General features: G+C 46.2%; 2 protein-coding genes across 13 annotated transcripts in view; both read left to right on the top strand.

The window, feature by feature from the left end:
- Nucleotides 1-25,989, top strand: part of APLP2 (amyloid beta precursor like protein 2) — a 684,051-nt gene that overhangs the window by 313,826 nt on the left and 344,236 nt on the right. The window lies entirely within an intron of this gene.
- LOC144825331 (uncharacterized) lies at nucleotides 10,678-12,039 on the top strand. The gene has a single exon (XM_078684135.1). It carries the CDS (start codon nucleotides 10,678-10,680, stop codon nucleotides 12,037-12,039), a length of 1,362 nt encoding a protein of 453 aa, XP_078540261.1.

Genomic DNA, 25,989 nt, shown 5'->3' with positions numbered 1-25,989 from the left:
GACTTGGAGCCCCGCCCACTCTTCGCCCATATTAATCATTGGCTTGTGTCATTAGCCTTCGTAAATGCTGGTTTCTGATGCGTTAATAGACTTATTAGTCCCTCCTAAGTCCCGCCTTGGCTTTATTTGTAACCTCTTATGAGGACTGGCCTTTTTACTTCGGGTGTTACATTGTACGTCTTATTTAATATGTAAGCACTATTTTCTTGTCCTTATAAAGGATCACTCTCTGCTTTTTTTTTTCCTTTTTATACAGAACCTCCGGTTCTCGAGATTTTTTGGGGAGTTTCATTGTAAATGACAATGCTTTTATTTATGTGTGAATTATCAAAACAGATAAATAAAAAGCATTGTCATTTTCCATGTCAATAGCTTAAACTCTAGCAAATGCAAGACCTATTGTCGTAGATTTCTCTGCCGAAGGGGGACAGGAGATGTGCACGCGTATGGACAGGAGGTGCACTCCGTACGTGTGCACATCTCCTGTCCCCGAGTAGGGCTGACGTTTCAACACAGCGGGCGCTTGGCGCGCTTTCACTTTCCCTCCCTCCCTCCCCCTGTCGGCTCTAGATCATCTCGGAAGCTCCCGGGGACCCTGCACGGCGTCAGCAGTAACGTGAGCATGGCGCGCTTTCACTTCCAACCCCTCCCCTTGTCGGCTCCAGATCATCAAATCAGTCTCCCTATTTGTTTGTTTATGGAACTTGCTGTAGAATGAATTAAGAAATAATTGAGCGTTTGGGTTGATTCTACCATGTTAAGATTTGCTTTGCTTGGAATGGTAAGGGACATTGTTTCACAGTCACTTGTCCGGTCTTTTGTGCTTCAATGTATGCCAGGAATTGCCTCCGCCAGGATAACTGGCTTAAGGAGATGGAGCATTTTGTAATGCTGGCTGTTAATTGGTATTTAAATAGCCATTTAAATATCTGTTAATCCTAATAGAAAAGTGTGGATTTTCTATTAAACCGTTGAGTTCATGCTGTACTTTGCTGCTATACATAGCACGAGCGCTTGGGCACTGGAGCGCTTTACAGGAGCACCGGATAACATTACACAGGTTCATGTTTTTCTGTCACTGGGACATTATTCGTTTTATGTATCAAAAAGAGAGGGGGGGACCAAGGAGCTTATAAAGGTCCAGTGTCCGTGCTCCGAAAATCAATATTTAAACAACAAGGAGGACAAAGTTCCTATGTCAGGGTGCAAAAAGTCACCCATGCATCGTGGTGCAAAAAGTCACCCATACTTAAAAAATTGGAAGAAAAAGAAAAAGAGAAAGGGGGATTCCTAGGTGTAAAAGACCCAAAATTATGAGAGGGAAAAACATTGTGTTTCCTCTGTTGCCCTCACACACCCCGAAGAGTGTCATGCTTCATCATCGGGCGTTCGCTCCTCGTAGGGCCGGCGCTGCAATTCCCTACGGGTCCCCTGAAGGGTCACTTTATCGGAGATCTTTTAGAGGAATGCCGGATGATGCATGCGGGTGTGCGGGTAATGAGTCAAGAGGAGGGTAAAGAAAAATCGTGCCAGTGTGATAGATTGAAATTAAAACAAGGGTAAACATGCAGCGATATGTTTAGAAGTATACCCTTGGCAGTCAATACTGCTAAAAATTATTGACCCAAGAGGCCTATTATGCCTAGGTGTCAATTGTCAAGGTCAACATGTTTCGCGCTTCCGTTGCCCATAGGTCGTTAGCGCTTCGTCAGGACCATAAAGAATAAGTAAAGTGCACGTGATTTAGTGAGTATAAAAATTACCCTCTTATCTCAATCAGGGTGGAGTAGAACCTGTGTACCCTTATCATGGTCACAGCTAATAGGTGGAGGCCACTCCTGAATGAAGCCTAGGAAATTGAAAAAGAACAAAACAAAGTAATAAGACAGCATCGATGACAACTTGATGCCGCAAAATGTACCACATGTGTGTACATCAATTACACTTAAACAATAAAGTAGAAAGGCACATAGGACAGGTTAATCTTAACTGGTCAAAAAGAGGGGGGGGGGCTTTGTTTAATGTGGTTTTGGCCCCTACCCTGCATAGCATAAATATTGAAAAAAGGCGGGGAGGAGTTTAAGTGGTCCTCAACCTAGTAAAGTTTAAAATATATGCTCCATACAACAAAGCAATCTGTCCTGGTTTGTTTACTTAAACCGGGCGTACAAACTGTAAAGTTATAAGTGCTCAAAGAATATGCTCACCAAGCACTGCGTGTAGTAATCCTACGTGGTCAGAAATATGGGCGCCCGCAAGTAACCGGGCTGTAAAAACAAACAGAGACAGCAGCATACAGGCACATTAGCCAATCATCTGAAGTGCTGGGCCGTGTGCTCACAGTGCAGGATATTACATCTTTGAAGTACTTACCAATGAGTGCGGGTGCTGCCTTCTTGCAACCTACCCAAGACCACGCTTCTGCCGAAAGGAGACTCACATCGGCAAAACCGCCAGTTTAAATGCACAGGCCGGGTCAGGTGTGAGGTGGTATCCTTTTCCGGAGAGGAAAGGAATCCTAGTGAGAAGCAACTAAATGCGCATGTGTGAGCACCGGAGATAAACGCGCATGAGCTTTAATCGGGCACACTACTCCCCTGCTCATGCGCAATGGCTCACTACATGATCAAGAAACGGGAATTGTCGAAAAAATTGCCCAGAAACGTACAGGCAATTTACAACATGAAATAATTTACGTACAATGCCCTCCATCGCCACATAATTTACCATAACGGGTTATCTTAATGTCATATCTGGACCGCACTTCATCCTGCAAGTAATATAGCCCTGTGATACTGCTACCTAATCGTGAACACTCAAATGGACTCCAGCACTTTCTTAAAATACAATTTGTTAAATTGCTATCTTAAAGGGTTATCCATTACGTACCTTGCGCACATCTACAGTTACGAAAGTGGGGCAAATAACCACTGCATCGCAATGGCAATGAGGTCCAGGTATACTGTGAAACCAAGTCCCACTGATAAAGTAATCCTGTCTCGTGTGCCTCACGAAAAGAAAAGAAAGAAAGGACAGAATAAAATTAACGGTCCCACGGCTAAACAGCCGTGCTAAATATATGTATCAAAAAGAGAGGGGGGGACCAAGGAGCTTATAAAGGTCCAGTGTCCGTGCTCCGAAAATCAATATTTAAACGACAAGGAGGACAAAGTTCCTATGTCAGGGTGCAAAAAGTCACCCATGCATCTTGGTGCAAAAAGTCACCCATACTTAAAAAATTGGAAGAAAAAGAAAGGAAAAAGAGAAAGGGGGATTCCTAGGTGTAAAAGACCCAGAATTATGAGAGGGAAAAACATTGTGTTTCCTCTGTTGCCCTCACACACCCCGAAGAGTGTCATGCTTTATCATCGGGCGTTCGCTCCTCGTAGGGCCGGCGCTGCAATTCCCTACGGGTCCCCCGAAGGGTCACTTTATCGGAGATCTTTTAGAGGAATGCCGGATGATGCATGCGGGTGTGCGGGTAATGAGTCAAGAGGAGGGTAAAGAAAAATCGTGCCAGTGTGATAGATTGAAATTAAAACAAGGGTAAACATGCAGCGATATGTTTAGAAGTATACCCTTGGCAGTCAATACTGCTAAAAATTATTGACCCAAGAGGCCTATTATGCCTAGGTGTCAATTGTCAAGGTCAACATGTTTCGCGCTTCCGTTGCCCATTGGTCGTTAGCGCTTCGTCAGGACCATAAAGAATAAGTAAAGTGCACGTGATTTAGTGAGTATAAAAATTACCCTCTTATCTCAATCAGGGTGGAGTAGAACCTGTGTACCCTTATCATGGTCACAGCTAATAGGTGGAGGCCACTCCTGAATGAAGCCTAGGAAATTGAAAAAGAACAAAACAAAGTAATAAGACCGCATCGATGACAACTTGATGCCGCAAAATGTACCACATGTGTGTACATCAATTACACTTAAACAATAAAGTAGAAAGGCACATAGGACAGGTTAATCTTAACTGGTCAAAAAGAGGGGGGGGGGGCTTTGTTTAATGTGGTTTTGGCCCCTACCCTGCATAGCATAAATATTGAAAAAAGGCGGGGAGGAGTTTAAGTGGTCCTCAACCTAGTAAAGTTTAAAATATATGCTCCATACAACAAAGCAATCTGTCCTGGTTTGTTTACTTAAACCGAGCGTACAAACTGTAAAGTTATAAGTGCTCAAAGAATATGCTCACCAAGCACTGCGTGTAGTAATCCTACGTGGTCAGAAATATGGGCGCCCGCAAGTAACCGGGCTGTAAAAACAAACACAGAGACAGCAGCATACAGGCACATTAGCCAATCATCTGAAGTGCTGGGCCGTGTGCTCACAGTGCAGGATATTACATCTTTGAAGTACTTACCAATGAGTGCGGGTGCTGCCTTCTTGCAACCTACCCAAGACCACGCTTCTGCCGAAAGGAGACTCACATCGGCAAAACCGCCAGTTTAAATGCACAGGCCGGGTCAGGTGTGAGGTGGTATCCTTTTCCGGAGAGGAAAGGAATCCTAGTGAGAAGCAACTAAATGCGCATGTGTGAGCACCGGAGATAAACGTGCATGAGCTTTAATCGGGCACACTACTCCCCTGCTCATGCGCAATGGCTCACTACATGATCAAGAAACGGGAATTGTCGAAAAAATTGCCCAGAAACGTACAGGCAATTTACAACATGAAATAATTTACGTACAATGCCCTCCATCGCCACATAATTTACCATAACGGGTTATCTTAATGTCATATCTGGACCGCACTTCATCCTGCAAGTAATATAGCCCTGTGATACTGCTACCTAATCGTGAACACTCAAATGGACTCCAGCACTTTCTTAAAATACAATTTGTTAAATTGCTATCTTAAAGGGTTATCCATTACGTACCTTGCGCACATCTACAGTTACGAAAGTGGGGCAAATAACCACTGCATCGCAATGGCAATGAGGTCCAGGTATACTGTGAAACCAAGTCCCACTGATAAAGTAATCCTGTCTCGTGTGCCTCACGAAAAGAAAAGAAAGAAAGGACAGAATAAAATTAACGGTCCCACGGCTAAACAGCCGTGCTAAATATATGTATCAAAAAGAGAGGGGGGGACCAAGGAGCTTATAAAGGTCCAGTGTCCGTGCTCCGAAAATCAATATTTAAACAACAAGGAGGACAAAGTTCCTATGTCAGGGTGCAAAAAGTCACCCATGCATCGTGGTGCAAAAAGTCACCCATACTTAAAAAATTGGAAGAAAAAGAAAGGAAAAAGAGAAAGGGGGATTCCTAGGTGTAAAAGACCCAAAATTATGAGAGGGAAAAACATTGTGTTTCCTCTGTTGCCCTCACACACCCCGAAGAGTGTCATGCTTCATCATCGGGTGTGTGAGGGCAACAGAGGAAACACAATGTTTTTCCCTCTCATAATTTTGGGTCTTTTACACCTAGGAATCCCCCTTTCTCTTTTTCTTTTTCTTCCAATTTTTTAAGTATGGGTGACTTTTTGCACCACGATGCATGGGTGACTTTTTGCACCCTGACATAGGAACATTATTCGTTTTGCCAGAATAACCGCATACTGCTTAAACGCCCGGCTCGAACCTGGTTCCGCACTTCCAAAGTCGGCAGTTCTGGGCGTTAGGCAGCTTCTCTTTGCTGTGCCCACACACAGTAAAATCGGTCCATATTCACTCATCAATTCAGATTAGATCAGATGTATGGCGTACAGCATTAAACAGCAAGCATACCTAATTCTGAGGCTCGTAGGGGCACAGCGACTACACCGTGTGCACCTCCCAAGTGGCTCCTGTCTATAGAACTAGCAGACATAATCATAGATATGACTGTTCATCATATATCCATCCTATTGCCAGTTCTGCAGTCGATTTTGTTTCTGTGATGTGACCGTGTGTTGTTTTTAAATTGAATGTATACTGTATGGCGGTTTTAGATAACAGATCGCCTTCCTGTCAGGATGAAATATGGATTCCTATCCCGGCCTGCCTGCTTGGCACGCCTCCGACTGTTCAGACGGTGCACGCAGCCGAATCCAGGGGACCCCAGGCCTTGCCTTCGAATCACTCATTCCATCGGAGCGCCCTTCCTCACCGGCACAACTTACGGGTCGGTCTGAGGACAGGCGCAAGTGTGGGAGAATACTGCTAGTGTGTTCTAGGTAAAAGATTTTGGGGATTTTTGTAGTTAAATTATTTACACACCACAACTAGACTTACACAAATGGCTTTGCGAATAGGGTCCTGTGTGTGCAACACCCGTCCTACATCGTCGGAGAAGGGGGTTACCTTCAAACCAGGAAGAGACAGCAGACCCTATCTGTTAACAAGCATTTGCAATGCAAAAGGTCCCGCATTTACGCGAGTTTGAGCTATTGACGTTGCAAATAATGCCTTTTATTTTTGTTTTGTTTTTAAAACCTAAATAAAAAGCATTGTTATTTACAATGGCAATAGCCGAAACTCTCGTAACTGCGAGACCTATTGCATTGCAAATGCTTGTTATTTTACTCTGCGTGCGATGTAGTGTGCACTTTTCCAGTAGGCCCTACTGCAGGCCGCAATAGTATTGCATCTTCAGGTGGTGCCATGGTCTTAGCACGGCCAACTGCAATTCACTGTTGCAACAGCAGCAGCTTGCGGTTTCTTCACAAGGAGGAATATGTTTGCCCTAAAAAATGTCAGATGCGGCAGGATATTGTCGCTCTGCCAGAAGAGCCCACTCAAGATGTGGCTATCTTGCAGCCAGGTGAAGCCATGCCCACTCCCTCTCTGTGACTTTTAATGGTGCGCAAAGGATTATAGCCTAATCTAGATCCATATGTACAAACTAATTTGCCAATTAACACAAAATGGTAAAACCCATGTGACAAATCAGGCCCTTAGTTTCGCAAGTTGAACATTAAACTAATTTATAGCGCCAAAGGTTATTCATGCATACATATCTTTTCTCTATTCCTATGATGTAGGCAGTCAACCTTGATCACAACACCAGGTCATGGCATGTTTTGTTTTTGCACTTACAACCAAAGCTTTGTTTATATTATCTGAAGTGTTTATTTTGTGTCAAGTCGGCCTCCGACTTCCAGATCCTGTCAGGTACAGATTGCAAACAGGAAACAATGTTCAGACTGCTCGACTGGGCTTAATTTGTGGTCTGTAAGTTTTCTGTTTCCAGACAGAAAGCAAGTGGAACTGTTTCAGAGAATGTGAAATACAAATCCAGTCCACAGATGGTGAGCAGCCGGTAGGAGTTGATGCCAAGACTGATCAGTCCTCCAGACGGGCATTTCGATTGCTGCATTTCTCAGTGAGGTGACCCACTGTATTGTAAATTAGCCTCTGTAGTTCTGGACTTGGTGAAATCTGGAACCTGATATAACACAATTGATTAGGCTGGAGTATGGAATCCTTTGACAGGTGGCAGAACTCAGCAGGTCATGTGCATCAGTGCTTATTTCAAGGTGGACCTAGTTCAAATGTCTAACCACATAGACCTGTTCCACAGGTGTTGACAGACTGGCGATGTCCTGGAATGGTTGGTATTGTTGGGAGGTGTCCCTACATGGTGTACACTTGTGTTCTCCAGTATTGAATATTCATAGATTCACATGTTTCAGTCTTCCCCGTCGTCATGGTGGTAGTCCCACGGTGTAGTGTAGTTCCTATATTCCCAATAGGCTCTGCGCATTGGAATAATATATCCTATAGGTTTGACGTAGGGCTTATGTCTACTAGGTCTCTATTGAATATATTAAACTTAAAAATGAGTGCCAGCTAGCTCAGAGGTCACTAGAAACTTTCTCGAATTCACAAGAAAGGATTAGTTTCTGACAACCGCATAAACATGACAACTTTGTTTCCCCAAGAATAAACGTATCTTCAGAGTTGTGGAAACAATTGATCGATATTGTACTCAGTCAATCGTGCATGCTTCGTCTCAACAGAGTTTCAGAGAAATAGAGAGACAGGCGTTTTCAATAAAAGGATTTATTGAACAGTCTACTTTCTCAAGCAAAAGAAATGAACTGCTACAATCGTAATGCAGGTTGCAACGTATAATGCGTACAGCGAGAATAGTATTATGAAACACTACTGTAAAAGGATTGTATGGTTTCTAAGCCATAAAATACATACATAAATAACAATACTAAAAGTACTCAACTGGTGCTTCTAAAATACGCCTACCCCAATGTACCTAACCTAAGTCTAGTACGCGGGAAGAAGTAAGTGTGGTGTAGCATAGGTTTAGTTTCTTTGTCAAGAATCTATCCAAGATATCTCTTAGGGTCTAATCAGCTCCATACCTTAGTTTAAAATGAAGGAGGTCTGGTATCTCTGTCTCGGGACTCGATTTCCCAACACCCCGCAAGGGGAGCTTGGAAACACCGGAGCTGGATTCTCAGCGAGAGAAAGGACAGTGTCTCGATCAATGTGTCAGCTGGAGGGTCGGCTTCCTTCGGCCCTTGCTGTAGCGAGCTGCGTCGGGCAAGTGGATAGTCGAACTGCTCCAAACCACCGTGTGTTTGGTAGAGCAAGTAAAGGCCTATTTATACCTTGAAGGTGCCTAGTTTGACGTAAAGTCTGGCATAATAACGTCAGTAAAGAACCCCAAGGGAATGGTAGTTCTTTGTAAACTCGAGTTCTTGGACAAATCAATATTCAAGCAAGGGGATGTCCCTGACTGCTTAAGCCGTTTTTCCAAGAAATCGTCGTGACTTTTCGGTACGGGTGGAAGTAGCCATGCCTGTATTTGGACTGCATGGGCTATGTCTAAATATGGGTATGATTTCTGTATCTAGATTAGGGCAATGTGAATTGTACCTATAGAAGGGCATGAATCTTGAACATTTCACTCGGATCCTAAAACGTCATACAACAACGGTAACAGTAAAATAGAAGTATAAAGTTAAAAGGACAATCTCCCTTGAGAATCAACAGTTTTTAGTAACCAGCTAACCTCATTATAGAATATCCAAACTCCAGCCGATTACATTGCAGACCCCTGAGTATCCATCCCCTGCAGAGCCACCATACCTCAGATTTCATACCGCACGTTATGTGTTAGGGAGTCTCCCTGAGCTCTGCTCAGTCAGTGTTTCTTCTTTGAACTCATCAACTTTCAACTGGCAATTCTCTTTCCTCAACCTTCTCTTCAACTGAGGTGCTGCTAGAACGTGAGTGTTCGAGGCATGTGGGCTGCTGAATTCATATCTGTGCATAGATCGCCGCCTAGTGTTGGGTCCGGATGATTGCACATTGTTGTCCTGGAAGAGTCTTCGAAGTATCACGAGATAGGTGGCTCCTCCCCTGGACTACAGTGCGCATGGGCATCCTCTCCATCCTCAGATTGTTTTTTTCCGCCATTGGGTTCGGATGTACTTTCTTTACTCCACTTCGGAAACTTTTCTACAAGGCCAAAAGGCCTTCGGGGTTGTCGGTATTGTCTTTTCGATTGGTGTCGAGTACTTGTTCCAGTTCATCTCGAGCAGGACGTCGAAGAGTGCCGCGTGGCCTTTTCGACACCAAAGGCCCGATCGTCGATGGAACGGAGCCCGTTCAAACGATGCCCCCTTTGTAACTCTAAGTACCCACACATCGATGTACACCCGGTGTGCAACAAGTGCCTATCTCCGGAGCACAATGAGGCCAACTGCCTAGCTTGTGCTCGATTCAGGTCAAAGAAGACGTTTCGACTTCGACGTGAAGCGAGGCAGACGATGACGAGGCCAGCGCCCCACCAGGTGAATATCTTCGATGAAGGTGACGATGAGGTCGTCGACGCTGAGGATATAGAACAGCAGTCGGATCCCGGTTCGGAGCATGACTCCAACTATTATGATGACGAGGAAGGACACATCGGGGATGAAAACGACGTCGAGGTAAGGGACGACACATCGGCCATCGGAGCCGTCGATGACGACTCGAGCGATGAACCGGGCCCGACAGTGAGTACGGGACCCGAAACAGACACGCAAAGACTTCCAAGGGCTCAGGTCGAGGCATCGCCAGCAGGTCTTAGCCAAGATCATGACGAACATTCTATAGCCCCGCGTCTCGGCCCGGCTAAGAATATATCACACGAGCCAGCGGTCGAACATTACTAGTCCCTGGTTAAATTGAAACCGAAAGTCATGGAGTCGAAATCGAAAGCGAAACTGATAGAGACAGTATTCAGATCGAAGAGTTCGGATCCATCGGATTCGACAAAGATGAAAGGTGTCGACGACCCTGCGGGGTCACACATACGGGGTGTCGACCCGAAGATCGGGACGATTAAGTCCATGCCTGAAGTCAGGCACGTCGAACAGACGAGGTCAAAGTCGACGGACAGCAACACAAATAAGGGACTCGAGTCTCGGAAGGTTCTCGATCCGAAGCAACGAGTCTAAAAGCCACGGTTCGTCAAAGGCCTCGAGCCTAAGCCCAAGAGCGGCTTGAAGGACCACGCGGAGTCGAGGCAGAAGAGTGCGCCTCCAAAGCCACAGGCGCCTTCGTCGACGCAAAGTCAAAAACATATTGGCGAAAAAACGAATTTGGATGGCCCGATAACGACGCCTGCCCCGAAGAAGGTCAGTCAGTCTACAAATACTATGCCACCGATAAAATTCGGACCGCCCCCAACAGCACGGCCTAAGACGCTCGATCCGAAGACAGGGATCGAAACGTCCAAAAAGGTGTCGATGGGGAAAAGGAGTCATTCTCTGGCAGAGGACGTTGTGTACCAAGAGCCCTCCTATGATGAACAGTCGAAGCTCCATTTCGACCCCGACTTTGGCAAGCTTACTATTTATCAGAGGAAGATTAGGTCAGAAAATCCTCTAGAAACGTATGAAATTCCACTCAAAAGGAAAAGGGATTCTTCCACATCACCTGTCCTTTTTGAGACTGTAAGGTACCATGACCAGGACACCTCTGCATACTTGCCCACACGCACTGATGAGGATATGGGGTATGACTACAATGAGGAATTCAATTACCCTGTGGATATGGATCAGGATGACCAGACTCAAGCCTGGACAGACCCTGGCGACCCGGGGGAGTCACAGACTATCCCTGACACTCCTTCTTATCCTGTCAAGACTTCACCAACAGAGGATACAGCTGCGTTTAAGGCATTAATAGAATGGGCAGCACACAATCATGATGTAGAGATGCATGCTGACCTAATTGAAGAAGACTTCCTATTTGACACTTTCTCCACTTCAGAGAAATCAGTTGAAACATTGCCAATGTTGAAAGGTGTCCTTAAACATGCAGGAGACATTTTCAAGGAAACCACAAGAGCAAGGGTTGTTAACCCCAGAATCGACAGGAAATACAGACCGGCACCTGTGGACCCAACATATATTAAGGGACAGCTGCCATTGGACTCTTTGGTGGTATCAAATGCTCGTAAGCGTGCCAACTCGCAAACCACTGGTAATGCTCCTCCTCCAGACAAAGAGTCTAAAGTATTCGAAGCATCTGGAAAAAGGGTGGCTGCTCAAGCAACTAATATATGGAGAATTTCTAATACACAAGCGCTATTACCCAGATATGATAGGGCTCATTATGACACACTAGAGCAACTGCTACAACATTTGCCTGATGCCTACAAGGAGGGAGCAGAAACACTGATACAGGAGGGAAAACTCATATCTAACGCATCCATTAAATGTGCGCTAGACGCTGCAGACACCGCAGCCAGGGCCATCAATACAAGTGTCATGCTCAGGAGACATGCTTGGTTACGCATCTCTGGGTTTAAACCTGAGATTCTAACCACATTATTAAATCAGCCTGTGAACCCTGATTATTTATTTGGTCCTGATGTGGACACAATATTGGAGAAGATAAAAAAGGACACAGACACAGCCAAGTCTATGGGTGCCTTGCAGTCACAACAATTCAGAGGAGGCTCCTTTCGTCGCTCCGGTAACCGAGGAGCTGCACGAGGCCAGGCATCCCAGCAGTCTCCATACAATAAAGGGAACATGCAGACCACCTATAATAAAAACAATAAAGGTGGATACTGTGGGAACAGCAACAAAGGCAGAGGATGAGGGAATAACAACACCAGATCCTCCGCCAATACTAAACAGTGACGTCTTGTCACTGCCCCCAGACCATATAACACCGGTCGGGGGACGATTACAGCAGTTCCTGCCAGTCTGGGAAAACATTACCACAGACAGGTGGATGAGACAACTTATCTAGTTCGGCTATTGTCTAGAGCTAACCTCCACTCCAACCAACATACCCCCAAGACACCGTCCTATGTCCGCAGAGCACATACACTTGTTGCAGCAAGAAGTCATCAGCATGCTGCAAAAAGGGGCCATAGAACTCGTACCTCTTCAGCAGCAGGGTACAGGGGTATACTCGCTGTACTTCTTAATCCCCAAAAAGGACGGGTCTCTCAGGCCAATACCGGACTTCAGGCCCCTAAACCAATACATCTTGTCAGAACATTTTCACATGCTCACTTTACAGCAGGTTCTACCATTACTCAGTCAGGGAGCTTTCCTCGCAACACTAGACCTAAAAGACGCATATTTCCACATACCGATACATCCGGCACACAGGAAATATCTCAGGTTTACCATACAGAATCAGCACTACCAGGTCATGGTCCTGCCTTTCGGGGTTACGACAGCCCCCAGGGTGTTTACCAAGTGCCTAGTGACGGTGGCTGCGCACCTACGGAGAAACCATATTCACGTCTACCCCTATCTGGACGACTGGCTTATACAAGCAAAGTCAGCCCAGCAATGTGCCAGCCACGTGTCCCGCACTACTCACCTCCTACACAGCCTCGGATTCTCATTAAACTACCCAAAGTCTCATCTTCAACCTGCCCACGTACAAGAGTACCTGGGAGCAACAATAGACACTCTGGCAGCAAAAGCGCAGCCAAACTCAGCAAGAATCAACAGCATTCAATTGCTGATTCAGAAATTCAGACCCCAACACTCGCTCGCAGCAAGGGTGTTTATGCAGTTGATAGGCATGATGGCCTCCTGCATCTTCATAGTCCCTCATGCGAGACTACACATGCGTCCGCTTCAAGAGTGCTTAGCACGGCAGTGGAACCAGGCTCAGGGACAATTACAAGACCTAGTGTTGGTGACCGGTCGCGCATACAACTCTCTGCATTGGTGGAACCCACGAAACCTTTGCAGGGGATGACCGTTCCAAGAGCCTATACCACAAATAGTGCTGACAATGGACGCATCTCTCCTGGGATGGGGAGCGCATGTCCTCCATTACACAGTGCTATGGACAACACAGCAAAAGAAGATGCACATCAACCTGCTCGAACTGATGGCAATCTTTCTGGCAATGAAGGCGTTCAAAGTACATTTGTGCAACAAAGTCGTGTTGATCCGCACGGACAACATGACTGCCATGTACTACATACAGAAGCAGGGAGGGACACACTCCCCGCAGTTGTCACATCTAGCGCAAAGCATGTGAAAGTGGGCCATTCAGAGGAACATATTCCTCATGGCGGAACACCTCCCAGGCAAGGACAATCAGATGGCGGATCTGCTCAGCAGACACAGCCACCAGATGCACGCGTGGGAGATAAATCCCTCAGTGCTACAACCGTACTTCCAGCAGTGGGGTCACCCAGAGATAGACCTGTTCGCCACAAAGGAAAACGCAAAATGCCAAAGCTTCGCCGCCTGGTTTCCACACCCGCAGTCTCTGGGCAATGCGGTATGGATGAACTGGTCGGGCAGATTTGCGTACGCTTTTCCACCAACCCCGCTCATACCACTAGTTCCACGCAAACTACGACAACACTCAATGACCCTCATCCTAGTTGCTCCAACGTGGGCGAGGCAACCGTGGTACACCACGTTCCTAGAACTTTCCGTGGTGCCTCATCAAAGGCTGCGATTAACACCCAGTCTTTTAACGCAGAGCCATGGAGACATTCAGCACCCAGATCCGCAACAGTTAAACCTTGCGATCTGGCTCCTGAAGTCATAGTTTGGTTACCTAAAATTGCCTCATGACTGCATGAATATTATCAAAGAGGCAAGAAGACCTACAACCAGAGCATGCTATGCGGCAAAGTGGAAACGATTTGTCATCTATTGTAACAATAATGACGTAAATCCGCTAGATGCATCAACTCAAAACATCATATGTTATCTGTTACATTTACACAGATGCAATCTAGCCTACAGTTCCATACGTATACCTTTAGCTGCGGTGGCAGCTTATCTTCAAAACAGGCAGCACCTTTCACTCTTCAGAGTACCAGCTATTAAAGCTTTCATGGAGGGGCTGAAACGAGTGATTCCTCCAAGACACCTACCTTCACCTGTCTGGAACCTCAACGTGGTTCTAACAAGACTGATGGGACCACCTTTTGAGCCGCTGCACTCGTGTGAAATACAATTCCTAACGTGGAAAGTGGCTTTTTTAGTGGCTATTACATCACTTAGAAGAGTTAGCGAGCTGCAAGCCCTAACTATTCAGGAGCCATTCATCCACATTCACGCAAATTGGGTAGTGCTACGTACTAACCCTAAATTTATGCCAAAGGTGGTATCCCAGTTTCACATCAATCAAACAATAGAACTGCCAGTGTTCTTCCCAAATCCTGATTCAGTGGCAGAAAGAGCTCTACATACCCTAGACGTTAAGGGAGCTCTCCTGTACTATATAGACAGGACAAAACATTTCAGGAAAACTAAGCAACTGTTTGTTGCCTTTTCACCACAGCATAAAGGCAACCCCATTTCCAAATCAGGCATAGCCAGATGGATTGTCAAGTGCATACAGATTTGTTATCAAAAAGCTAAACGCACATTAACAGTTCCCCCAAGAGCGCATTCAACACGCAAGTTAGGGGCATCCATGGCTTTCCTGGGAAACATTCCTCTAGAGGAAATATGTAGAGCAGCCACATGGTCTACCATACATACATTTACCAAACACTACTGTGTAGATGTACACTCCAAGCTGCTGTAGGACAAGCTGTTCTCAAGACTCTTTTTCAGACTGCTGCAGCTGGCACGGGCAACCACCGCTAAGGGGGAGACTGCTATCCATTCTATGCACAGATATGAATTCAGCAGCTCACATGCCTCGAACGGAATATGCTACTTACCAGTATGCATCTGTTCTTGGCATGTAGGGCTGCTGATATTCATATCGCCCGCCCTCCTCCCCGGTGCCTGTCGCAGCTGTAGCACTCAGAATTAATCTCTAGCATGGACATCACTTACTGTATCATACTCCATCTCTGCCACAATGGCGAAAAACAATCTGAGGATGGAGAGGATGCCCATGCGCACTGTAGTCCAGGGGAGGAGCCACCTATCTCGTGATACTTCGAAGACTCTTCCAGGACAACAATGTGCAATCATCCGGACCCAACACTAGGCGGCGATCTATGCACAGATATGAATATCAGCAGCCCTACATGCCAAGAACAGATGCATACTGATAAGTAGCATATTCCTTACTACTTATTTCTGTATTTTCTACAGAATGCCAGAGTCTAAAAAGGGGCTGTTCAGTTTTCGCACAAACTTAAAAGATTGTGATGTAAGATTTCTTATTTGGCTTCAGAAGAAAAGAGATCTATGAGGGATTCTGATTCAGAGAGTGAGGAGAGGCCTCATTCCTCCTCAAAGAAAAGGAAAGAAGAAGATCCTTCTTCTGGTCAGAGAGATCCGTAAAAACAAAGATCTCTGAGCAAGGAGTCTTCAGTGGAAAAGAGCGGTAAAAAAGAGCAACCTGGCTCTTCTCAGACCCAAAAAAGATCTGGTTCTGCTCATCCTTCTGCGCCACTTATTCCCTCACAAAAAATCAGCCCGTTGTCGGACCAGTCGATGAAGCATTCTGTGCTTACGACTGTCAAAAAGAAGACTCTGTTAACAGTTTCGTTAGCGACATCAACGGTGAAGACGACAACAGCTGTCTCGTCGACGAAGATGGAAGTAGTGATGTCGGTGGCTTCGGTGAGGAGCTCGTCGTCAATGAGAGCTTCACCATCGACTGTCCAATTGTGTGCTGTGACGTCGACAAAAGCCTCCTCCCCGTTGACTGATACTTCCACGCAGTTGACACTTGACACAGACTAGTGACGACCCCGTTGACTATCCCGTTGGAGAGGAAAATGGACATGCCAGTCTCAATCTCTATTACATGACTTTTAAAAAATCTCCTCTGTGTCCTTCTCGCCTCCTGGATTGTCAGTAATCGGAGGATGAAGGTCGGGTTGGACCTGCCTACAGTCCCTCTCAACTGAGAGTAAAGTGCCAGGAATCTGATGAAGATGATCAGCCAGATAACCCTTCGGCTAACTTTGAAGGCGGCTATTCCTTTTCGGATAGACGCTCAGGTGCGCAACCTCTGTATACCTTCCAGGAGCACTACCCATATTATGAGCAGAAAGAGGACGACCGTCAAGAACCCTCCATTAATGTGCCACGGTCACTGGTCACAGACTTGCGTTTGATGCTAGATGACTATTAGAATCTATTCCCTGAAGCCAGTGTGGTCCAAAAACCAGTTTCTCTGCAGGAGGAGCCTGCTATGACTCCGGTTCAGGAAACCCCACTGGCACTGCCGAAACAGAAGTCCCTACCTCCTCTGCAAATCTCCACTAGGGCACCGGACAGTGGAGACCATCCACTGGAAGAGCGAGAGATACAAGTGGACACTGATGTCCATGACGAATGGATGGATTATGTAGCGCATACACCGCCTTCTCCCAAGCTGCCAGTGGCTGATTTTCCCCCTTCAGATATCGCTGGCTTCCACGATCTGCTTGAGAGATCATCAAAACGCTTTGACCTTCCTATGCCCATCAAGCAAGCGGAACACTTCTTGTACGATTTTAAGGGTTCCACACAAATTTCTGTTAAGTCAATCTCTATTATCGACTTATTGTGGCAGGAAGGTATCAAGTTACTGAAGAATCCAGCGTCTGTGCCTGCAGTCATTCCAAAGCTGGATATGAGGTACCGGGCACCAGAAGACTATCCTGCATGTCTCATCGGCTATCTGAAGCCTGATTCAGTAATAATGCAGGCTTAGAGAAGATCAAAAAACTCTGCTTCTCCATGTACCACCCCGCCAGACAAAGAAGGGAATAGGTTGGACAATATTGGGAAGAGATTCTCCGCGCTGGCTGCTACAGCCATCAGAGCCTCCAATGCAATGGCCATCTTGGAAAGTACGAAAGGCAGATGTGGTCAGACGTCGTGCCTTTTTTGGAATTCTTGCCGTAAGACCAGAAAAAGGCGACAAAGGAGATCTTTTTGGAGGGTAAGAGAGCTTCATGGAAAGCCATTGATGTGGCTATGGACATTGCTTTCATCGCCTTTAGGCACATGGCAGGCGCTGCAGTGTTGCACAGGCAGGGTTGGCTGAAAGCTACAACATTTTGCCCAGAAGTCCAAGTGAAGGTGCTGGACATGTCATTTGACGGCGAGAATCTGCTCAGCAAGCATGTTGATTAAGCACTCCAGGTTATCAAATGGGACACGGATACAGCGAAATCCTTAGCCAATTTACTACAGAGAAGGTTCTCTTCCTTTCGGGGAAGAAGAGGAGGTCAATTTACAGCTCAGACCCAGGCTCAAGTGTTTTCAACCTCATATAACAGCAAGGTTTCCGTCCTCAATACTCTGCCCAGTCCTTTCGGCAGATGCCTGTACCAACTTACTCCAGAGATCCAGTGCAAAGACGTCCCGCTTCGGGAGGAAAATCCCATGATGCAGGCAGGAGACAATGCGGCTCATCAGGCACCCGCCACCCCAATCACACTTCATTCGGCTCAAGACGGCTCCAAATTCTTTCTGGAAAGGAACTCCATTTCGGCCGACAAATGGGTGTAAGACGTTTTCAGTCACGGTCTCACTCTAGAATTTCTTTAACAACCTCTGGATTATCCCCCAAAAAAGACTGCTCACTGCCATCTGGTGCTTCTCAAAAGGGGGATAAAACTCATTTTCGACAAGCAGGCAATCGAGATAGTGTTACGCAGTCAGCGCAACTTGGGATTCTACTTCCACTTTTTTCTCATAAAGAAAAGAATAGAAAAATGGAGGCAGGTCATGGACCTCAGTTGTTGAACAAGTTAATCAAAAGCCAACCATTTTGGATGCTGTTGCTCCAAGAGATTCTCATTCTCTTGTATTCAGGGGATAAAATGACCTCTCTGGATGCGTATTTTCACATTCCTATTCATCCAAAGCACCGTCTTTTTCTCAGATTCCAAGTGGCAGGGTGCCACTACCAGATGAAGGTGCTGCCCTTCAGGCTAAAGTCTGCGCCCAGGGTATTCATCAAATGCTTGGCGCCAGTAGCAGCCTTTCTTCAGCGTTCCGGTCAGCATGCTTTTCCCTACCTGGACGATTGGTTGATCAAGGCTCTGTCATTTCGAGGTGCAAGAAAGTCCACAAATGCCTATCTTTACCTTTTTCACCGTCTGGGTCTCAATCTCAGCTAAGAGAAGTCTTCACTCCTTCCTTCCAGGTCTCTGGTGTTTCTGGGAGCGAGATTAGACACCAACCTCTCAATGGCTTTTCCCACAGAGGAAAGAATTTCTCATCTTCTAAAGATGGCTAAGTCCATTTCTTAAAAAAAGTTTGTTTCTGTTAAGATTTAGAAATCAATGTTGGGGATGATGCCATCTTGCATTCCGCTGATTCTTCACTGTCTGTTGCGGACGAGGCCTCTTCAGGAACAGCTCGACGCCCAATGGGGGTACAAGCGCGAGGCTCCTTCAAGGACATTATATCAGTCACGCCTCAAATGATCAGGGCGAAGTCTTGGTGGAAAGTCAAAAGCAATCTTTCACAAGGCCTATCCTTCCTTACACCAGAGCCTTTGATGGTTATGACAACGGATGCCTCCATGGAGGGATGGGGAACTCTCCTCCAGGATCATCAGGTTCAGGGTAAGTGGTTGGACCAGGAATCTCAATGCCACATCAACCTGTTGGAACTGACAGCAGAGTTTCTAGGGCTACATTCCTTCCTTCCAAGGATAAAAGGTTCTTGAATCTTTGTCTGCACGGACAACACAACCACAGTGTTTTACCTGCAGAAAGGAGGAGGGACGAGATCTCAGGCTCTCAAGTCTGGCGCATCAAATTTGGAATTGATTGATTCACCACAATATCTCATTACAATTCCAATACATACCATGGGTGCTCAACGAGTGGGCCGATTCGCTAAGCAGAGATTCCAAGCAGTGCCACGAATGGGAATTGTTCAACTCAAAAGAGTTTTTCAGTGTTGAGAATCACCAATCCTGGATCTGTTAGCTACATTACTCTACAAAAAATGCGAGTTCTACGCCAACAGATTCCCTCAGCCTGGTTCCCTAGGGAACGCCATTCATTTCCCCTGGAAAGGGACGTTTGCCTATGCGTTCCCTCCGTTCCCACTGATACCCGAGGTCCTACAAAAAAAATTAAACAAGAACCATGCCGCATCATTCTCATTGTCCCGGTGTGGGCAAGGCAATATTGGTTCACAGAGCTGTTTCGCCTATCAGAAGCCTGTCTACTACGTCTTCATCCTTTGGATCGTCTACTTTCTATGGGCCAAGGCCAGGTGATTCATTCGCAAATTCAATCTCTTAACTTGTTGGCCTAGCTCCTCACCACACTGAGTTTGGGGACATAGATATTTCTGAGGAGTGCTGTTACATTCTTAACAAAGCCCATGCTCCCTCCACGGTCCAGTGTTACTCAGCCAAATGGAAAAGATTCTGCTCCTGGTGTATGATTCACTTGTGCCTTATCTCTTCATCTCCGGAGGAAGTTTTGCCTTATCTCTTGTCGCTAGCAAAACCTGGCCTTGGTCATTCTTCGGTGAAGGTACATTGGCCGCAATTTCAAGGTATAGGAGACGTTCGAGCAAGTCATCCCTATGGTCCTGCAGGTTGGTGTAGGAATTCATGAAGGGCCTTTTCAGAGCTTACTCGCCGGTTAGGCCTGCTCTGGTGCTCTGGCAATTGAACATTGTGTTTTCTCATCTCATGAAAGCGCCATTCGAGCCAATTCACAAATGTGACATCAAATTTCTATCTTGGAAGGTGTCTTCCCTCTTAGCCATCATGTCTGCTAGACGTATTAGTGAAATTTAGGCCTTCACAGCTACATAAAATTACCTTCAATTCCAGCAGGATAGTGGTGCTACACACTAATCCCTCATTCGTGCCCAAGGTACCTACCACCTTCCATCTGAATGAACCTGTAGTCCTGCCTTCGTTCTTTCCTGCTCCGTCTACACCAGCAGAGAGATCTCTGCATTCCTTGGACATCAAACGATGTTTAAAGTTTTACCTTCAAAGGACTAAATCTTTCCGCAAATCTACTCAGCTGCTCATCGCCTTCTCTGCCCCTAGAGCTTCAATTGCTCATTGGGTTTCTTCTACTAAAACCTACTGCCACGTAAGGGCAGGCCGCCCACTTGCTTCTAAAGTGACTACCCATTCCACGAAGAAGATGGCAACGTCCCCGGCCCTATTTACTGGTGTGTCCCTACCAGACATCTGCAGGGCAGCGACATGGACAAGCGTCCATACCTTCACAAGGCACTACTGTCTGGATACTTTGCGAAAGACGGAGGCTGCTGTTGGTCAAGCGGCTCTTCGTCGTCTGTTTGCTAAAGGTAGGCCTCAGTTTCTGAGGTTTATTAAGAATTCTTATTGTCATTATTATGTTTATTATTATTATTATTTTGGTTATTATTGTTATCTCTGCCAAATATTATTCATGTATGTGTATATATAGGTATGTATATATAGGTATATATATATATAGGTATATATATATATAGGTATATATATATATAGGTATATATATATATATATATATATATATATATATATATCTCCTACTGGCGGTCGCCAGTAGGTATATATAGTTAGGATTTTTTCTCTATGGGATTTTTGAAAATTCTATGTCTAATAACTTTGGCGTTTGTGGACGGAATTGGCTGAAATTTTCAGGAAAATGGAACATTTTGTTTCTGAGCAGCCCTTGAAAATTTGGGGGGTGTTCGTCAAGGGGGGGCTGAGAAAAAAGGGGGGTCCCAAAACGTGTTTTTAACATTGAGTTTTCCATAGGGCGGTTGGCCTCATTTTTAGCCCGAACGGCTGAATGGATTTGCATGAAACTTGGCAAAATTGTAGGGACTGGTAGCCCGATGTGCCTTTTGTAGGTCTCAATATATGTGCTACAGTGGATTTTGAGAAATTAACGTTTAAAAAAAGATATATATCTGTAACAGCGGACCGGGCAGCGCTCCAGGACGCGTACTTTTCGCGCAACGGAGCTTTGTGAAGCGAAGCTGATTGGTTCTCCGGCGTCTGTCAACATTCCAAACAGTCCGTAGCGGCCGCCATCTTGTCTCTCGGTAGGATCGAGAGACAAGAGGAGGCCAAAGCGAAGGGGCAAATGACCATAAGGGGGAATAGTAGATCCTCGCTGACCCCGTAGGTTTGATGTAGAGGTTTTAAAAGTGCCCCGCGGGGCAAAAAAAAAAAATAATAATAATAATCGAACGGCTGAATGGATTTGCACGAAACTTGGCAAAATTGTAGGGACTGGTAGCCCTGTGGAAAAGTAAATTTTGCCATGTTCTGTGTCCCTACGCCTCATCCATCATAGGTTATGTGTGCATGACCAATATGCATATGTTATTCCCCACGTCCGATTGACGCAATTACAGTTGTGTCCACCTTTAGTATGCTAGTTTCCAGTCCTCGTGAATACTACGAATATCAGGCCTATGTAAAGCTACGTTGCCACGTTTCTCAGTGTGCACGTTATTCCATTATAAAGTCCCCGTTTCCAGGCCTCAACAGGGCCCGGACACTAGATTCAGCTCCTGCCTCCTGAAGTCTCGCTGAGGAGCGATACAGCCCCCACCTGTATCCTCGACCCTTCACTTACTTCCTGCCTCGCAGTGCCCGGTGCAGCCTGGCTCTGCCTCTGAGTCTGCCAAAAGTATGTTATAGTTCCAGTTATCAGTTCAGTCCTCCTTCTCTGCATTCCTAAGCTACTGAACTGCATCAATAGTTCCCGTCATTGTCTAGCCTATGCGGCTCCACGTTAGAGAAATACTGTATTTAATGGTCATTTAGTATTCTTCATCACACACTACATGTAGAATAATGCATGGTCCAGTCTTAGAATCAAGTTAGCCTTTCCCCTCATGACTTCTAGTTTATATCAACATGTTCCCTAAACATCAGATACTAGATAGGGTTTAGGTACAAGTCGCTCCGACCCTCCAGACTTTAGTCTCTGCTCCTAGCACAGAGTTCATAGCCCCCAGCTTCTCCTAGTAATACGTCATTGCCAGTTTGCGTGCACCATCAGGTTAGAGGTCCCGGCTCCTTAGGTAGCCCCCTCCTATGTTTCCGCCCCATTCATGACATATTCTGTTACGTTTGCACCACATGTCTATGTATACGCCCAGTTACACCTACTTTTACTGTTATCTTTCGCGACTGCTACGCGTCACGCCTTCTGCTCCACCCACTGCTACGCCTACTGCAATGTAATGCTATGTGTTTGCGCTATGTATATAAGTTCATGTATTGTTATTAAAAGTGAGCGCGCTCATCCCAGACCCGGCCCCAGCGGCTGCTGGGTCATCCTATGCAGGTTGTCCTGATCCTGTCCTTATGCTGTAATAAACCTGCAGAAACTCCTACTACCTCGAATCTTGACTCTTATTTATTGAGCTATCTGTTATGCTATATGCCTAGTCAAAAATAGGGTATTATTTATTTATTTACCACAGCCCGATGTGCCTTTGCTAGGTCTCAATATATGTGCTTCAGTGGATTTTGAGAAATTAACGTTCAAAAAAAGATATATATCTGTAACAGCGCACCGCTTCGCGTACTTTTCGCGTTACGGAGCTTTGCGAAGCGAAGCTGATTGGCTCTCCGGTGTCTGTAAACATTCCAAACAGTACGTAGCGGCCGCCATCTTGTCTCTCGGTAGGATCGAGAGACAAGAGGAGGCCAAAGCGAAGGGGCAAATGACCATAAGGGGGCATAGTAGATCCTCGCTGACCTCCTAAGTTTGATGTGGAGGTTTTAAAAGGGCCCCGCGGGGCAAAAAAAAAAAATAATAATAATAATCGAACGGCTGAATGGATTTGCACGAAACTTGGTAAAATATTAGGGACTGGTAGCCCGATGTGCCTTTGCTAGGTCTCAATATATGTGCTTCAGTGCATTTTGAGAAATTAACGTTCAAAAACAAGATATATATCTGTAACAGCGCTCCGCTTCGCGGAGATAAAATTATATCTGTATTACCTAGCTGTTGCTAACACCAGTTAGCGACGGCTTGTAGGAGATAGCGACCATCTTGGGCCCCACTTTGCATGTGAGTGATGTTTATCACTAATGACATGCAAAGTGGGCATGCCAAGATGTTAGCGACTGGAAACAGTCGCTAACATCGCTATCTCCTATTATCAACTTTTGGAAATATTCGAGATAAGCGCGAATATCTCAAAAAGTAACAGCTGCCCTGAGCAGTTCTTAGCCATGTTATCCAATGGGAGGTGGATAACATGGCTAAGAGCATTAGCTCGGTAATGCATGAATATCGTGGAGTTTTCAGCGATATTAATGCATTGCGCTCGTTTTTTATCGTATTTGCGATAAACCTTGATAATAGCAAGGTTTATCTGCGATAATTTCTGACGGTAAAAAAATCTTTGCAATGCATCGTTAGGGATAAATATCGTTTAACTTTGGTAATATGCCCCAACGTCTGTTAACGTTCGATTCGAAGGAAATCAGGAAGTGTTGAAAAACATTGTCTGCGCCATCTTGTCTTTTTTCAAATGCCACACTTTTGTCGTGCACGGCAGCCATTTTAGATGCCTTGACCAGACCCTCTGTGCACGCTGTCGATCCTTAGCATGGCTCCCCACCCTCGCAAGCATCTCACCCAGGCAGTGGTCACCCCCGCTGTCTGTGTTATGCATGGGTAATAAACCTCCCCCCATCTGCGCTGCTCTTCCCTGAGAATCACACCCTGTGCCCGCCCGACACCTCCCTTTCGCCCTATTCACTACCGCACCCTCTGACACTCCTTTTCCTCTGTGTCCGATTGTCCAGGCCGGTCCTAGGCTATCAGCTAGCCCTGCAGATGTAGTTTATGGCCACAGCTGTAAAGAATCACCCCTCTTCAAAGGAGTTATAGTAGATCAAGGTCCACACTCGATGAGATCCGTCACAGCAGAAGCGTTGCTATTATCTGAAAACCATCCTGTATTGTGATTGGGGAGGGGACCGAGCGTGAAGCGGAAGATTCCAGGGATGACTCTTTGTACATCAAAGTTTTTACAATTATGTGTCACATTAAAAATATATAGCACTCCGACAAAGTAGTAAGATTATAAAACTTTAATAATTTATAAATATATACAAGAAAACAAAAATAGTAATAACATATAAACATTTTTAGGGAAAAACAACGAAGTAGCGGTCGGCTGTGCGAATAGTCCCAACGCAGCACAACGTCCAGATTTCCGGCGTGGGGCGTCGCGGGGGATGGGTCATCAGTAGCAAACTGTTGTGCGAATAGTTCCAAGGCAGCAGAACGTGCCGAAATCTAGATGACACGAAAGTGATGTCTAGTAAGTTGCCACCCAGCAAATAACGGCGTGGGGCGTCGCGGGGGGTGGGTCATCAGTAGCAAACTGTTGTGCGAATAGTTCCAAGGCAGCAGAACGATGGCACCAAGGTGATGTCCAGTAAGTTGCCGCACTGGTTTTGGTATCCTACAATGCTGCTCCGAATAACGGCGTGGGGCGCCCCGGGGGAGGCGGCGTGAACGGGCCTCTCCAGGTGGAGTCTCATCTGTTGTAGTGGGGCGCCCCTTTACCGTTGCCATTCCGTCCGTTTTTGGTCCACTGTGTCAAAAGCCGCAATTCAGCTGAGTTGCGCCCACTCTTGCGGTGCAGCGATAGGCGGCTGTCACAGGACTCTCAAAATGGCGGCAGGCTCTTTCCTTTTTGGGCCTGGTGCACTGAAATGGCCCTGGGACACCTTGGAAATCGGACGCTTGTCTGCTAGGTCTTGGACCCCATTCTCGAAAGCGTCCCCTCCGCCTTGAGAATTCATCAAAAGTTTTGGGGGCCCCGACTCCTGCAGGCTTCTGGTGGGGAGCGGCTGCCATGATTGCTCGCGGAATGACCACGACGGAGCTACGAGATGGTGGTGCTCTCATGCTGACGCCAGTTTAGTCTGAAACATCCAGAAACAAGGTGGGGCTTTCATCGTTTGGGGAAAAAAAAAAGTTTTCATCCAATGAAAAGTCTTGTTTTTAGGTCATATGATCAAGCCTTCCATCATTAGGAAACCAAAAGTAAAATGAACCAATGAAAAGTTTTATAAACAAGTCACATGACCTGTTATGCGGCATAGGGTATAAAATGCGGAGAAAATACGTTGGCACGTCAGGCGGCGTCAGTAGCGGACCGATGTGCGAATAGGCCGAAGGCAATACAACGCGTCAAGATCCGGATGGCACCGAGGTGGTGTCCAGCAAGTTGCAGCACTGGTGTGGCCATCCTACAATGCTGAAAGTCGGCGTGGGGCGCCCCATTGGCCTGTGAGTTTGCGTCAGTAGCGGACCGATGTGCGAATAGGCCGAAGGCAGCACAACGCGCCAAGATCCGGATGGCACTGAGGTGGTGTCTAGAAGTTGTGGCACTGGTGTGGCCATCCTACAATGGTAAAAGTCGGCGTGGGGCGCCCTGTTGGCCTGTGAGATGGTGTCAGTAGCGGACTGATGTGCGAATGGGGCCAAAGGCAGCGCAACAATATTTTCTACAATATTTTCGGAGTAGAAGACACCACAAGGCGCTGAGATGCCAAGATCCGGATGGCACCGAGGTGATGTCTAAGTTGCGGACTGATGTGCGAATGGGGCCAAAGGCAGCGTAACAATATTTTTTGTATGGAAGATACCACTAGGCGTTGAGATGCCA

This window comes from Lissotriton helveticus, chromosome 3_1 (genome assembly GCF_964261635.1).
Source record: "Lissotriton helveticus chromosome 3_1, aLisHel1.1, whole genome shotgun sequence".
NCBI lineage: Eukaryota > Metazoa > Chordata > Amphibia > Caudata > Salamandridae > Lissotriton > Lissotriton helveticus.
Note: the sequence above shows the minus strand (reverse complement) of the source record. Positions and strands in the feature narration are given on the sequence as shown.

Coding starts and splice junctions, on each gene's coding strand:
- LOC144825331 (XM_078684135.1), top strand. CDS start 10,678: ATGGGGAAAAGGAGTCATTCTCTGGCAGAGGACGTTGTGTACCAAGAG.